Raw genomic sequence first — 15,503 nt, 5'->3', positions numbered from 1 at the left:
CTGGCCCAGCCTGGGAGTTCAGGGAGGGCTTCCTGGAGGAGGCCTCCGAGAACAGCAAGTGGAGGGGATAGGGGTATGATGAAAAAAATTTTGTGTCTCTAGCGAAGAAATGCAAGGCTGAGGGGCTGGGAGGGAAGCTGGCGGGGGCTGGTTGCAGGGACTGAGTGTCTACGGGACCCCAGGTAGACATTGGCCTTGCCTTCCTGCCCTGCCAGTGCTCACCTGACTGGCAGTCAGGCCCATACCGGTTGGAGTCTTGGCACTCCTGGCAAGCTGAGCCACTAAAGTTTTCCTGGTGGAAAAATATGCCCAGTCAGTGCAGCCCCTCCAATGTCTCCCACCCCAGCCTGCCCGGCCCTTACCTGGCAGATGCAGGTCCCGTTCCTGTCTATGCCATCCAGGCAGGTCCCATGGCCGTTGCATGGGGTCTCTGCCCCCCCAGGGCACTCTGTGGACCCCCCACCCCACACACAGAACTCAGCTGTGTTCCAAGAACTCTCGATTCATCCCTGACTCCAACAGCTCTGGGAAGACCCAGACTCGGCCCCTTCCCAGAGCAGCCAGAGCCAGGTGGCAAGCTATGTTGGTTCATTAAATGATCAAGGTGAAGGGGAACGCCGGCAGATACTGCAGAGGGGGAATCGAAGGCTGGGGTGCAAGGAGCAAGGTGGGACCCCACCACCCCCTACCGTAGCACTGGGACCCCCAGTAGCCAGGGCAGCAGGCCTTCTGCACCACGTCCTTCCAGCACTCCAGGCTGCAGCCGCTCATGGACAACAGAGAGTCCCCCAGCTGTACCTCATAGCTGGGGGCAAAGCATGAGCAGGACGATGAGAGAGGCTCCCACACAGCAGCCCCACCCCAGCCTCCTGATGCTGGGTTCCAGTGTTCTTACTCCACCTCCCCTCTCTTTGCCTAGCCCAGAGCTGAGCACAAGACCTGGCACATAAGTAAGTGCTCAGTAAACACTACTAGCCCCCACCTTCTTATTCCTTCCCCGCTTCCTCTCTTTGCCCCACTGGAGGAGCCAACAGATGTATGATTAAGTGAGTCCCTGCCCTTACTCCCCAAGACGTCCAGGCTCTTCCTGGTTCCCTGACACCCCACAGGATACTCCCAGAAGTGGGCAAAGATAGGGGTAGGGGTCCACACCGGCAGTCCTGTGATATCTTCTTCGGGAAATCCTGAAGCCAGCCCGAGGGACACACCTGCTTCTTGGCGGCAGGGCACATGGTGCAGGGTACATGAGTGACAAACTTGGTCTTCACATCACAGTGTCTGGATCGCACCTGGGCCACGAATGGGGTTTGTAGTGAAGGGGCTGGACCCTGCACTAGTCCTGACTCTGTACTGATCACAGCAAGGCCTAGCAGCCCTCCCCAGGCCTTGTTTTTCTACCTGTTCAGTGGGGAGGCAGTGAGGACCGGGAAGGCCCTTAAAACTGGGGAAACCTGCCTGTCACAAGTTGTGACTGCCATAGTATGTCCCTATGTCCACAGTCATATATCTCTGTTCATGGCCTTGAAAGCACTTTGAGAAGTCTGAATCTATACTTTCTGACATTAAAAGAATCTAGCCATTTTGTTCTACCTCAGCCAACTCAGATGAAGAAATTGAGCTTTGAGTGGGTGGTCCTTGCTGAAAACCACCCACTGATAGGATACGAATCAGGCATTAGAACTTGGACTCTCCACCTAGAGATCATTCTTGCCTTTCATTTAAAAATAAATAGTAAATGACATGGCTGACACTGGGAGAAAAACGCACCCATCCCTACTTTCTTCTAAGCATATCCCCACCTTGCTGCCAAATGACCCTCTCATCAAGCCCAAGGGACCCAGGAGTCTGCCCCAGACTTGAGAGGCTGGCCTCTGTAAGCAGGCATGTGTGAGAGGGTCTGCCTAAGTTTGGGCCACTGCAGGCATGTTCCCTGAGACCTTGGCCCAGACTTGGCCATGGCCTCACACCAGCCGGGACGCAAGGGTGCACTGCCCATCATCGGATGAGCAATGCTGACAGTAAGGGAGCTGAGAGGACCCAGGCTGGAGGCCCAAGAAGTTTCCTGGGGGGAGGCGACAATTGAGGTGGGGCCTAAAGGAGGAATGACATTTGGCTGGAGCAGTGCTCCTGGCAGAGTGGATAGGAGAGACGAAAGGCACGAAGTGGGAAGGAATAAGTGACCATGTGTGATGAGGCAGAAAGTAGCCAAGGAGAGGCTAGAGAGGGGCTGGTGGCCAGGCCATCTAGGTGAGGCTGAGTCGGGACAGGCCTACGACTTGGTTTGTGTTTTAAATGGCCCTCTGGCTGCTACGTGGAGAAAAGAGGTGTAGGCAGGAAAAGGGGTTGTCACCTGAGGGTGCCAAGAAAGCCCTGCCCGAGGGTCCCATTCACTGGCCTGCCATAGCTCCTGCACGGCCACCATCACTGGGACTACCTCTATAGCAACAAAGTCCCAGTAACCTACAGCACTGCACCTTGGAGGGACGGAAGCTAAACTCTTGGTTGTAAATGGGAGAAAGGGCCACCAGAAGGTGCATTTTAATAGAAGAGAGGTTTTTAGGGGGCTTGGGACACGGCCTGGAGAGCTGAGATGTTCTTATGCTGACCATACCAGTCCAAAGGGAATGAGCCCAGGACATGTTTCCTAGAACACGTTACAGATGTGTGGCCTCCCAAAGCAAGAGAAGAGGAGAAATAGTGATCAACACTTTCTTCTGATGAATATGAGGGTCCCGGGGCCTTTCTGTGCTATGATTTGGCCTTTTCCGCTCATGCCTCTGCGGTCTACAAAGAGGGAAGCTGTGAGCGGCCTCAGGCTGAGCTGTGGGCTGGGATTGTGGTCTCATTCTCCACCCCAGGCTCAGTCTTTGCTGAGCCAGGGAGCATCTAGGAAGTTGGGTAATTCCAGAGTCGGGCAGCTGCTGGCTCAGGGCAAAAGCTCTGCAGGTGGCAGGCTTTCCTGAGGGCTACCTGGTCAGCTGGGCACAGCTGCCAGCATGCTCACCATTGGCCCAGGACCAGCCCTTAGAAGAATGTTGGTCAGCCTTGGAAAAGGGCTCAAGGGGAGTGGGAGCACACTGTCCTCACTCTTTTGATGAAGCAGTGGGTGAGGTCCGGGCACAGGGAGGAAGCCAGAGCCCTGTGTCATGTGGTGGACACTCATTCACAGGATATCTTGTTCGTAAATGGCTGTGAAATGGAGATAAGTGGATAAGCCAGCAGCCAAATCATATTTCTTTCAGGACCGCCCCACAGGCAGGCACTCAGGCCTCCTCTGCCAAGCAGCCTGGAAGAAGCATCAGCAGTCCTAGCCCACAATCTCACTGTTGGTCCCGCTGGGCGGAGTGAGGCTGGATTACAGCCAAATGCTGAATCAGATTCCCTTCTTCCTGGGGGCACCTCGGGATCTGCCTGTGCCAGGCGAGTGCTGCCTCACTCCCTGCCCCAATCCAGAACTGATTTTGCAATGTCTGCTTCTCACAGAGACACTGCTAGGGAATTTGAGGAGACACGAGATGTTGAGTCTGTTGTGAGAAGGTGGAAGAAATTCCCCCAAGCTGTTGTGGTCCAGGGCCCAAAATCCCAACTACCTCAGAGGAAGGAACCCAAAAACTGCTTCCCTTGCACTAGATCAATGCCCCTCTGCCTTCAAACTCCAGTTCCACCTGCACCTACACACTCCTAGCACAGAGGAGGTGCTTGGTAAAAGGCTATTGAATGGACGGGTGCTAAAACCCCCTCCTCCAGGAAGCCTTCGCTGCCTCTACTACCTGAACCTGCCTGTGTTTGAGTCTTGCTCCTGCCACTCACCGGCTACGTGAACCAGAGGTTTTCCCTTCCCCTCAGAGCCTCAATTTCCTAATAATTACAGAGAGTCTCATATTACATGGGGTGCTGGGAGGGCTGAGTGACTGAGGGTGTGTGAGAGGAGGCCAGCACTGGTGTGTCCCTGTACACAAGAACCCCTTGGACACTCTTTCCTGACCCAGACTGGCTGAGCTCAAGCTCCCGAGCTCAGGCTTAGAGGTAGTCTCTGACAAGGAAAAGAATCCCAGCCTGAAGCCCCTCACTGATCCTTGTTCCCAGAACATGAGGAAGTAGAAAGGCCTGTGAATTCCCTTGCACTGTACACACGGGGAAACTGAAGCAGGGGTGAACAGGAACTAACCTACAGGAACGGCCTGTAACCCTTGGCTCCTCTACCATCACTGTCTCCTTTTCAGCCTCAGATCTGCCCATGCTCAGTCCTGACCTGGCCCTGAAGCTGGTGAGGTCCCCTTTCCATGCCCCTTCTCTGAGGGACCACAAAGACAAAAAGCCCAGTGATAACAGGGTGCCTGGGTTCCTGTTTTCGTTCTGCTTGGCAGTGGGATTCTGGGCAAGTCCTGTCTCTCTCTGGATCTCAGCTGCCTGTTAGTGATATGGGGACAGCAGCACCTGCCCCAAGAATCAGATGAACTTGGCCTCACAGGGGAGGGTCTCTCATGTGGAGGCAGGCCCCAGCCAGATGACTCTATCTCCATACTCATGGTGGGAGGCTCTTCCAAAAACTCTGGTGGAGACAATGTCTCTACTGTAGGGCCTGGGTGCGCCCACAGAGAGGCGGTCTGGATGGGGCTCGCACACATGGACCTGATGACCGCATACAAAGATCATTCTGCTCCTCCCACCTGGCTGGACGGGGAATTGCAGGTGGTGGTCTGGAGCACAGCTCCAGAGCTGGACTGACCTGTTTCCACCAGCCTTGGGCCTTGGCTTCCTCAGGTGGAGAACAACAGGACCCATTGCCCAGGGGCTGTGAGGATTTGAGGGGATAGTGCCAGATGTGTGCTGTGCACTTGATAAATGGCAGCTCTTAGGCTTGAGGGTGTCATCGTTGACTACTGTTTACCCAGAGGGACTGGGGTCAGTAGACCTCATTTTGCTTCTGGGCACTCTTGGGGCTGGGCATTGGCGCACATGCGCGTGCATGCGTGCGCATGCGTGCCCACACACACACACACACACACACACGCACACACACACACCCAGCACACACACACACGTCACATGAGTCTCTCAGTTTGTCATCCCTGAGAGGGTTGGGGGTAATGAAATCTCCAATCTCCAGACCGAGGCCACATAGAAACCAGGCCTCAGTCAGGACTGGGAGAGCAGGAAGATGGGCCTGACTCTGTACCTCTCACCCTAAGGCTGGGGAGACCGGGGGGAAGCTGCCCACAGCACATCACAGCACATCACAGCACATCACAGCGTACCACACCACAGCACACCACACCACACCACATGCTGGCTGGCTGGGCATAGTTAGAGAAGGTCAGGCTGCTACCCCTGCCACTCCATGTAGCCACATACAGTCCTCAGCCTGGGGAGGTAGACACAACAGCCTGGCCTCTGTTCCTGCTCAGGGAAGGTCACACTGGTACCCTGACTTTTGTGTCTCCAGACCTGTGCCAATCTGTGTACACTCCCTCCCTGCTCCCACCACTAACCAGCAGAGCCTGGACACCATGTCCCCCTGCAACTGGCTCACACTCACCTTCTGCCCCACGAGGATGCTGGAGCCTGCTAGGTAGAAGACCAGGAGGCAGAGCAAGAGGTGGCCCTGGGGCCCTGCCATGGCCGGTGGCGGCTGGCGGGCACACTGTCCAGGACAGAGTCAGGGTAGCCTGTGTGGGGAATGAGCTCTGGAAGGCAGGAACAGGGCAGGCAAGCGGGATGGGGCGGGCACTCGCTTTAAAAGCAGGCTGGAGGCCCCGCCAGCTCACCCCCACAGGAACCCGCCAGGATTTCCTCCTGCCTATCAGCAGCCTGCAGGCGGAAGGGAAGGTGCTGGCCACTGACCCTCGCATGGATGGCTTAGGCCCTGCTTGGAGCTTCCTGGCCCAGGACTCTCCTCCTGGTATCACAGCACCCAAGTCCACCATTAGCCGCAAGCCTGGGGTCTATCAGGGGCTGTGAAACAAATTCCAATGGAAATGCACACAACTCCCCACCCCAAGTGTCTGTAAGCCCAGCTTGTTTCAGTCAGAGGCTCTGGGGGATTCTAGGTGTTGAGGGTAGGGCAGCTCCTGAATCAGATCCGTTCACCTTGATCTTTTCAACTGCTGGGGGCACTTGCAGGCCTCTGACTCCCTGTTAGGCTCTGTGCTAAGTGGACAACACAGTGGACCGCTCCTGCTCTCACCTGCTCCAGCTATCTCTCCGACTGGTCCAGCCACTGACCTTGTCCCTATGCCTCCCTTCTCTCCCCAGGGGCCTCCTCAGTGCTTTCCCTGCAGCCAGTGCCCCTCCCTTCTGCTTCATCTGTTCCCTACTCAGGAGTCCTGTACTGTGGCTTCTACTGCATTCCACGCCCCTGTCCGCTCAGGCTGGCCTCTCTGACCTTGTTGCTGCTCCCCCTCATCCTGCCCCAGACATATTAAGCAACTCTCTTGGTGTTACTGTCACCCCAGATCCTCCCACAGGGACTTACCACAAGGTCCAGTCTCAGGTCAAAGGTCACTGACCTTCATCTCCTTATAGAGCGAGGCACCAGTTGACCCTGGTTTAATTATTTTTTGTCCCCTGCTGGAATGTCAGCTATGGGAAAACATGGACAGTGTCTGGCTGGTTCACACAGTAGATGCTCAATAAAGATTTGTGGAAAAAATAAATGAATGCATGAATGAATGAAGGTGGTTACTTTTATTACCCGTTACTGGTGGGGAAACTGAGGCTCAGAGGGGCTAAGTAACTTGTGTAATGTTGCTCAGCTAACCGATGTTAAGATCCAATCCCAGAGCTGTTGCCTGCAATGCCTCCCCTCAGTAGGTCAAGTCCTTGTTGGACCCAGCTGAATCAGCTGTTACATGTTGGGCTGTGGGGACTGGAACAGTATTAGCCTAGGTGGTGAGGCCTCCGTGTGCCAGGCCTGGGTGTGGTGCAAACTGCCTCTGGTTGTCACTGTCCTGTTTACAGGAGACTGAGATGAAGACAGGTGGCCATTTGTAAATACCTTAGATAATGGCCTGGTTGGGGGAAGCCTTGTCATCTGCCCCTCCTCCTCCTCCTCAGTAGGCTTCCCCTCCCCCTACCAGCACCTGGGGCAGTTGCACTGGCCACTGATCTGGCTGGGGGGGTGTACAGTGGGGAGACCTTACCCTTAGTCACTCCCCACCCACCCCTAGTCTGAGGGCCATGGGTCCTCTAGGTCAGGATCCCTACCCCACTGGCACCCAGGGAAAACAGAGGAGCAGAAGCAGGCCTGGGAGCTGGGTTGGCCACTATCCTCCCCAATTTTGACCAAATGGCCCCATGCTTTGGGGAATGAGGCTCCTGATTGGGCCAGGATGAGGGAAGTGGGTGGGGCTTAAGGGCCCTGCTCTGGGGGTAGAAATAGGTTGAGGAAGGGTCGGGCACAGGGGCTGGGTCCCAAAGAAGTCCCACATTCTACCTCTGATCTGGCTGGGGGAATACAGTGGGGAGACCTTACCCTTAGTCGCTCCCCCCAAACAAGGGTAAGAGCCCAATACTGATTAATGCAGGGCTCCCTGAGGTAATCCCCATTTCTCAGGACACAACAGACACAGATGGGCACTCCACCATCTATACCTGGGCTACCTGCCCACAGGCCTTCGTGCTACAACCATCTTGGTGAGACCTACTCCCCCCCAGACCTCACATGATGAAGGATCCCAGACTCTAGGCCACACTCTCATAACAGGCTGTGTAGCCTTTGGTGGGGCTGGGCCCACATGTGACATTCCAGATCAGCAGGGGGCAGAAACAATGAGCTAGAAGTCAGGTTTGCCCCAGAGTTATCTACACTCATGTCTGCCCTGAAGCTCATGGTTTAGCTACAGACCAGTATGGCCCAGTCCTAAGGCCACCCATCTAGCATCTGGTCCTGGGAGAGCCTATACCTTTGCCCTTCATCCCCTCCTCTCCTCTCTCCTTTCTTTCTCCCCAATACCTCATGTTCCAGTGTCTCTAGGGCACCCTCTTTCCCTCAGGTCAACCATGTCCTAGACCAGTGCCCTACTGGGGGGACCCTAGTGGCCATGGAAATAAAAGACTCAGACTGCGTCAAATGCCACTTTATTGGACTAGAGAAAATAGGCAACAGGAATCACACTTGGTGCTGGCAGCTCTAGGTCCTGTGTCCCCATCCCTTTTAGCTCCAAGGCCGGGGGGGCCCTGCCCCCGACGGGGCTCTCCCACTTGTCTGGACCAGGAGAAGCCTCCACTTTGGAAAACTGCACAGGGTGGGAACTTCCAATGTGCATTTTGCTGCCAGCTTCATGATTAGCAGCAAATGCCCACAATGACAGCAACAGCAACAAGACTGGACTTGACATTTCAAGAAAGAACCCATGACACGATGTGTTAACAACAGTCCTATGACAGAAGACACAACACTGCTGTGCCCAGCCACGCTGCACCAGGGGCAGCTAACAGATGCATGGGAGGATAATGGCACACAGAGGCCCTGGAGGGGCTGACACTTTCACTCCCAGAATTAGAAAGAATCAACTGGACATGTAATGTTCATATTTTCTGGGAGGAAAGTCAAATGAAGGTACCAAAAGGGAGGAGAAATCATATTAAAAATAATGAAGGGAGCCTGCTTCTGTGCACTGAGCGGACACTAGCCTGGACATGGAGGGCAGCAAGAGCTGGCTGCAGCCTGGGTTAGCCAGTGAGCTCAACGGGCAGCTCCCGGCCACACAGGGCCTCCCACTGGCGGGCCAAGAGCGAGATGAGCTTCTCACGGCTCTCGGCACTGGGGACAAACACTTGCCACTGGACTTCACGGCCCTGGCCAGCTCTGGCTAGGCCACCTGGTACCTCCCCAAAGTGGTCCATGGTGACGTTGCCCATGAGGTCGTGGCCCTGCACGTCATCAAAAACAAGGGTAAGAGCCTGAGGGTAGGTCTGGTAGCCCATGAGCACACGGTCCAGGTCCCGGACACGGCGGCCATCGTCTAGCCGGTACCGGTCTCTCTGTGGCGGCTCTTTGGCAAACTCAGGCAGTGGATAGTGGACGAAGTCCTCGTCCAGGAGGAAGATCTCGGCGCTGGTGAGCAGGAGCGTTTTGGGGCGCAGCATGCCCCTACAGCGCCCAGGTGGCGGTGTGCCCACCTGGAAGGCCTGCACATACAGCAGGATGCTGAGGGCTGGTGCCCTCTCTGGGTCAGCCATCTTCTGGGCCACGATGAACGTTAGGTCCCCAATCTCCTCCTCGCTGGGGTAGGTGAACTTGACGCGGCTTGAGTGGATCAGCTCATAGTTCTCCATCTTCCCTGCAGAGAGACCCCCGCCAGGGCTATAGCCTGGAATTGGCCTGTGGTGGGGCTGGGAGTGCCAGCAGCCCTAAGCCACCCAGAGATGGCAGCATGAGCTATCTGTCATAGGTGGGAGAGAGTATGCCCAGGAAGAGGCCCACAAGCCAGCAGCCCAGAGCAGAGCAGACACCTGGGGTGCATCTGCCAGATGGTTGCGGGTTTGCTGGGACAGAGACTCTGCCATGACAAAGCCCATGTAAAACCTTAGCTGGCTAAGCAGGACAAGAGAGAAAAAAGAAGAGAGACAGAGGCAGAGAGGTGCTCTGGGGCCTGCTGTGGCCCTCGGGGTTGGCAAGGCTCATGACGTCGGCCCAGATGGCCTGCCTACAGCCTGAGCTGGGTTGGGGTACCTGTAGTCTTGTTCCCAAACTCAGAGTAGAAGTCCTTGTCGACAGGCTCAGGCGAGGGTGTGCGTTCCAGGGAGGAGAGCACGGCCATGAGGTGCTGGAGGAAGCAGTGTGTCAGGTAGCTGTCCCGAGTCAAGCATGTCACCACTTGCATCGGGGAGGAGCCTGTGGGAAAAGGGGCTGGTCATGGTTGCAAGCAGCCTGGTCCCTGCCCTGGAAACATCTCTAGTCTCTATCAGGTCAGCCTGGACCTAAAGACCATAGAGCCAGGGCCAGAAAGGCCCATGTGGGAAAGCATCATCACGGAGCCTGGGGACACGGCCATTTCTCAGGCCGGAAGGGCTGTGACATTTTTCTGGAAGGGGATACAGAGGAATTAGGGAAAGAGCTTAGCTTTCTCTCTTCAGGAAGTATGAGTCAGAAACATCCTGCCCTTAAGCCCAGGGCCCACTCTGCCTGCCCTCCCAGTGCTGCCCCGGCATTTTGCTGCCTCTGGCCGCCCCCGCCGCCCCAAGCCCTGTGGGGTGAGTTCTGCACTCTCAGCAGTTCCTAAAGCTGCTTCCTCCCACTCTGGTGAAATGACTTATGAACAGAGAGATGACTCTGTCTGTGATAATGTACCCACATACGAAAGGTGGAAGCCCACTGGCAACACTGGCCTTCACCTAAAATAGGACAAAGCACAGTGGTCACTCACCCGTCAGCCGGAAATACTGGTCAAAAAGCCCAACGTTGACTGTTTGTAGGTCGCTGAGTTTTAAAACAAAGCACTGAGAGATGTGAAAGGGACTGTTGTTGTAGTCAGTGTTTTTCTGATGCCAGAAATCTGTGATAGAGAAAAAGGGACCAAGGGTGGTGGTGGCTGTGCAGAGAGCATGAGGGGTGCACAGCTGCATCCAGCAAGAATGGGTCCCCTGGGCTGGCCAGGCCTGCAGAAGAGCCACCACCACCCTCTATGCATACAAGGCCTCGCGAGCAATGCATTCTAGGGTATGAGCTGCGCCTGGCTGTGGAGTTGACAGGAGTCTCCCACTGAGACCCCATGGGGCAGAGGCTGCTCAATCCCTCATCATGGCTAGTTCCCACATGATTGCTGGAACCTGGCTGGGTTCTTTCATGCCTAGTCTTAGGTCCCTCATGACAGTGTCAGGTGGGAAGTTAGTTGTTTTAACTCCTACTTTCTCAGATAAAGAATTCTCAGTCCAGTGCGGCCAAATCACTGCTGCCTGATGCCATACAACTGGCTCTAGAGACGGAGCCCAGCCTGCCTCCTTAGGCACGGGCTCCAAGTTCCCAGGTGCCAGCAGGCCCTGGTGCTTACCCTGCAGTGGCTCTGAGAAGTAGCGGCGGAGGCCGTCGTGCAGCACAAAGTACACGGCCTTGGTGGAAAGCAGCATGCAGGCGGTCACTTCCAGCCCCGGGGTCTGGTAGAACACCACTGAGGACCACATGAGGTGCCTCAGCTCTTCATTTTCCACCTGGACAAAAAGGGGGCAGGTTTGAGCCTGCAGGAGAGCAGCGTACCCTCTCTATCAGCCCCACTGCCCTGGTGACATGCCTACAGCCTTGGACAGGGAGAGGCAGGAACGTCATCGTACCTAGTCAATAGATTAATAAACTTGGAAACAGAGAGGAAGTGAGGGGTGGGAGATGGGTGTACTGCAGGGTCTGCCTGGGGCCCAAGGACAGGAGTGGCCACAGGGGGAGAAAATTGACGAGGGAAGGGCAGCCCAAGACCTCCCTACCCAGACCCTCAAAGCTGCAAACAGCTGAAGCTGGGGGAAAAAGTCAGCACAGAGAAGTTGGAGAACCTGAGGCTGACCCCAACACAAGCTCTGCCACAGCCCCCAGGACCAACTATGCTGCCTTTCTCCACACCAGTGCCAGCCAGCTAGACCAGTGCCCAGCCACTACCTCAGCAATGCTGCTGTGGAAGAACTCGATGATGGCTCTCCCCCGCAGGCTGGCAATGTGCCGGAGTGACGGGCAGGCGGGCAAGTGTGAAGGGATCTGATTCTCCTCCGAGGTGGACTGGATCAGGTGCTCGCTTGGATACTGGGTGGAGGCCTCAGTTTGTGCCAGGGCCTCCGCTGGGGCTGAAGTTGCCACTGGCGTTAAGGCCTCCGCTGGAGTCTCCACTGGAACCAAAGCTGGCATCGAGGCCTCCACTGGGGCTGGAGCTGGGGTCTCTGCTAGGGTCTCCTCTGGGGCTGAGGCTTCTGCCTGGTCCAGAGCAGGGACCTCCACGGGGGTCGGGACCGACGCCTCCACTGGGGCTAGGGCTGGGGCTGGAGCCTCTGTCAGGGCCTCCTGAAGATGCTGGTCATTGCTGCATCTCCCAATCCCCCAAGAAACACCATATTAACATGTGGACCCCAAATGGAGATTCATATTGACATCTGCAACCTCAAAGTGTGAGGGGAACACATGTACCACAAGCCATCTCTGGGGTCTTGGGATTTCATCACCAGGTTCCCTATGAGAAGACAAAACAGTAGAAGGGAAAGTGCCCAGGCCTTTTCTCTTGGGCGGGAGATGGGCAGATGGGGCCAGGATAAGCCATTCGGTACTCTGGGGCTTGGACAGCCAGCCATATGTGACCCATAACTAAAAACTTATTTTGGGAAGGAATTAGAAGTGTCAGAAATGCCAGAGTCCAGAGCACAAACCCACGTGCCCAGGGCTGGGACACGGGCGCATGTAGAGGTGAGAACCAAAAACTCAAAAAACTGTCCCTCAGTGTGTCTTTGGGTCCTCCTGAGATAGGTCAGGCTCTCCCCTCATCCAGCCACCACTGCATGTGGCCACATTAAGTTTTCAATGTTCCCAGCGAACATTGGTCAAACAATTCTCAGAACATTTAAAGCTCATGGAGTCTGGGGGACCCCTGCAAGCAGCCTATGTATGTGCCTATGTGCCTGTGGCCCATGCTGAGGAAGTCCTTTGGACACCGTCCTCTCAACTGGGCAGTCCAGCTATCAAGTAAGATCCCTAGGGCTCTGATCTTGAACTGGGCCACATGCCCCTAAGAAGCCGGTGTGTTGTCTTCCTGTTGTCCTGGGACAGAGATACGTCTGCAAGGAGGAAGCAGGGTGACTGCTTTCTGCAGGGAGTCCCCAGTGTGGATAGGTTCCAGCCAGCCTCGGAGGTGGCAGGGAAATGGAGACCAGGTGTTACCACCCAAAGCCTCAGCACAGGGGTAGGGAGATGGGGAGACGGTTATTCAGGGCACGAGCTGCTCTCCAGCACCTAGAAGCATCAGGGGTCTCTACAGAGGGCATGAGACTTGAGCTGGACATAAGAGTCACCTGATTCACCAAAGAGGTTAGAAGCCCTCTGGGAACATTAGCTGGGAGGCTGGGCTGGAGGGAGAAGACAGGTCTCATGAGATGCTGGGGTGAGGACAGAAGAGAAAGTGAGCTAGACTGTGTCTCAGGGAACAGAAGTATGACAAATAGAAGGATTTCTTGCTCAGGTTGGGGAAGCCCCAGCACATGTGAAGCCAGGGGGCAGTAAAAGGAGACAGGGGCACACTCAAGGGCACAGGCCCCTTGAGCCCCAGGTATGGGTGAACTGTGGGTATGACCATGCTCCTTAGTGGGCTCCCTCTACTCCTAGCCCCAGGCAGCCCTCAGGGAAACCTGGGTAGGAAGCCCAGGGAAAGCCAGGTTCAGGGGGCAGGAGCAGGGTAGAAAGGAGAAAAAGAACAGGCGGGGCCGCTACTCCTTCCTTCTCTGTGCCTCAGTCTTCCCCCAGAAGAAAAGAAGCTTTGCATCAGGTGACCACCCAGCTCACACACTTAGACCTTGCTGCTCTCAGCCAACAGGTTCCTTTGGAAGGCATTTCCCAAATTACATGCAGAGAGAGGACCCGTCAGCCACCCAGGTCTTTCCCAGAAGGGGTGTGAGGCTCCCAAAAGGGGAAGGCATGGAACTGGGAGTCAGAGGCGGGTAGTGTCTGAAAACAGTCTACCAGACCACAGAGCCAGCCACTAGACTGTGAGTCCTTGAGGGGAAGGGGCATTGAGAGATGCCTGGACCCAGCGGAGCAGAGTAGAAAGGTCCAGAAAAAGTGGCAAGAGCCCAGTGATCCAGCCTGTCCTTGTGAAGCCCTCAGAGAGAAACAGCAACCCAGCCCCAAGCTCAAGGGAGTCAAGGACACTGATGAGGGTGGTCAGGAACTGAGGAGCAGCTGAGGAACTAGGCTCACTCTGGACCCACTCACACATTGCAGGTGCTCAGAGATGTGCACTGGGGTAAGTAGTCTCACATACAGAGATGTGAACTCTCTGGGCACATAACAAGCCCCATGCCTCCAGCTCCATAAGCCTGTGTTTAGTCTCACCTGGCCCTGCCCTTAGCAAGCTGGCCATCCACAAGGCGGCTCTGGGACTGGTCCCCAGTCACAGGGGTCTTGGCGATGACTACAGTCTTCAGGTCCTGCAGAGAGGCCCGCAGCTGGTTGTAGATGCGCAGGAAGTGAAACTTCTCATGGGGCAGCACAAAGATGGCGGTGACAAAGCGGTAGCCCACGAGCAGCTCCAGCACATGGCCGTCAGCAAAGGCGCCACGAGGCTGGGTGCAGCTGCGTGTGGGGTCCAGCAGCACAGTGGAGAGTGGTACGCGGCTAAGCTTGAAGCTGTTGCGGTTGCGACAGTTGTGGGTGCCACGGTTGGGCATGGGGTTGAAGTCAGCCTTGATGACGTTGAGGTGCTGGGGTGTGAGTAGCAGCCAATAGGGGATAGTGGCAGACTTGACGGCCTCAGAAGGTGCACAGCAGGAGCGCCGCACTGCTGAGCAGAGCGTGCAGCTGGCCCACTCAATGTTGCCTGAGTAGTCCCCAGCTGCTGTCTGCACCATCCGCTTGTCGCTGTAGACCAGGTAGACAGGGAAGCAGCCCTGGCTGCGCTCCTGGCAGCCACCTGCCACCTTGTAGAAGGTGAGCAGCTGGCGGAGGAACTCCTGCAGGCTGGTGTGGCTGCCATAGAGCACGGGGCTGCACAACATGGCCATGTGCTGCGGGGCAAAGCACGAGCGCAGGTCGACATGGAACTCATGCAGGTTGGCGGCATCCGAGATGATGAAAAGTGTGTTCTCGCTGTGCCGCACCTTGAGCACCAGACACAGCTCCGGCATGAGGAAGCCGAACTCAGTGAGGTCGCCATGTGGGAAGCAGAAGACGAAGCGCAGGGATGAGAGGATGTGCTGGCTGCTGCCCCTTGATTCCTGGTGCGGGATCTCGAAAACAGCGATGCCAAAGTCAGTGAGAACAAGGCAGGCAGCAAACTGGCGGATGCTACCCTGCACATGGATCAGGAAGCACCACAGCACTTTGAGGATGCGAATGTGCTCCAGCAGGAAGTCCTCATCTGCACCCAGGGCCCACTCCAGGGCCAGGCGCTCCTCCTCACCCTCCTCTTCCTCCTCCTCCTCTCCCCGGCCTCCCTCCTCTTCTTCCTCCAGGTCTGGGGGTCCCATTTCAAAGTAGCGGTTCTCAGCAACATCCTCCTCCTCCTCGTCATCCTCGCCTTGCTCGCCTTGGCCCTCCTCCCGTTGATTGGCAGCCTCGATCCAGGCAGGCAGCTGCCGCTCGATGGCCTGCCGGATGAGTGTGCTGAGGCGCTGGATGAAGTCCTGGTTGGTGGCTGTGTAGCCAATGCAGGTGAAGGGTAGAAAGATGATCTGGCCAGAGCCAGGCACCACCTGGACCTCAGGCTCCACATGCTCTGTGCTATGAGAAAAGCCATTTCAATGACATGCTGGTCTGGGACATCCCGCCTCCCAAGTCTAGGGCCTGCTGCTGCATCCTGGTTCCATGGAACCTGAACTCA

General features: G+C 56.1%; 2 protein-coding genes across 8 annotated transcripts in view; both read right to left on the bottom strand.

Moving 5' to 3' along the window:
- Nucleotides 1–222: 222 nt before the first annotated feature.
- LOC111747093 (stabilin-1-like) lies at nucleotides 223–5,620 on the bottom strand (the record flags this gene model as incomplete). The annotated part of the gene is made up of 5 exons (XM_023538031.1): nucleotides 5,540–5,620; nucleotides 1,153–1,289; nucleotides 690–805; nucleotides 363–448; nucleotides 223–292 (listed from the first exon to the last, which is right to left on the bottom strand). Coding segments are annotated over exons 1-5 (490 nt in total), but the record flags the coding sequence as incomplete, so codon positions are not given.
- A 2,442-nt stretch (nucleotides 5,621–8,062) lies between these two features.
- Nucleotides 8,063–15,503, bottom strand: part of NISCH (nischarin) — a 30,927-nt gene continuing 23,486 nt past the window's right edge. For 4 of the 7 annotated variants that reach the window (XM_011372566.2, XM_011372569.2, XM_011372570.2 and 1 more), the window contains 6 exons: nucleotides 14,018–15,403; nucleotides 11,588–12,008; nucleotides 10,995–11,151; nucleotides 10,371–10,499; nucleotides 9,677–9,838; nucleotides 8,063–9,284 (listed from right to left, as the gene is read on the bottom strand). In XM_011372566.2, coding sequence (XP_011370868.1) covers nucleotides 8,674–9,284; nucleotides 9,677–9,838; nucleotides 10,371–10,499; nucleotides 10,995–11,151; nucleotides 11,588–12,008; nucleotides 14,018–15,403 — 2,866 coding nt within the window. In that variant the 3' untranslated portion in view covers nucleotides 8,063–8,673. The remainder of the gene's footprint in view (nucleotides 9,285–9,676; nucleotides 9,839–10,370; nucleotides 10,500–10,994; nucleotides 11,152–11,587; nucleotides 12,009–14,017; nucleotides 15,404–15,503) is intronic. The other 3 variants (XM_011372568.2, XM_011372571.2, XM_011372572.2) reach the window with 2 other exon arrangements.

The sequence above is a fragment of the Pteropus vampyrus genome, unplaced genomic scaffold, assembly GCF_000151845.1.
Source record: "Pteropus vampyrus isolate Shadow unplaced genomic scaffold, Pvam_2.0 Scaffold210, whole genome shotgun sequence".
In the NCBI taxonomy this organism is placed as follows: Eukaryota; Metazoa; Chordata; class Mammalia; order Chiroptera; family Pteropodidae; genus Pteropus; species Pteropus vampyrus.
The sequence above is the reverse complement of the archived record's forward strand: the minus strand, read 5'-3'. Positions and strand labels throughout refer to the sequence as shown.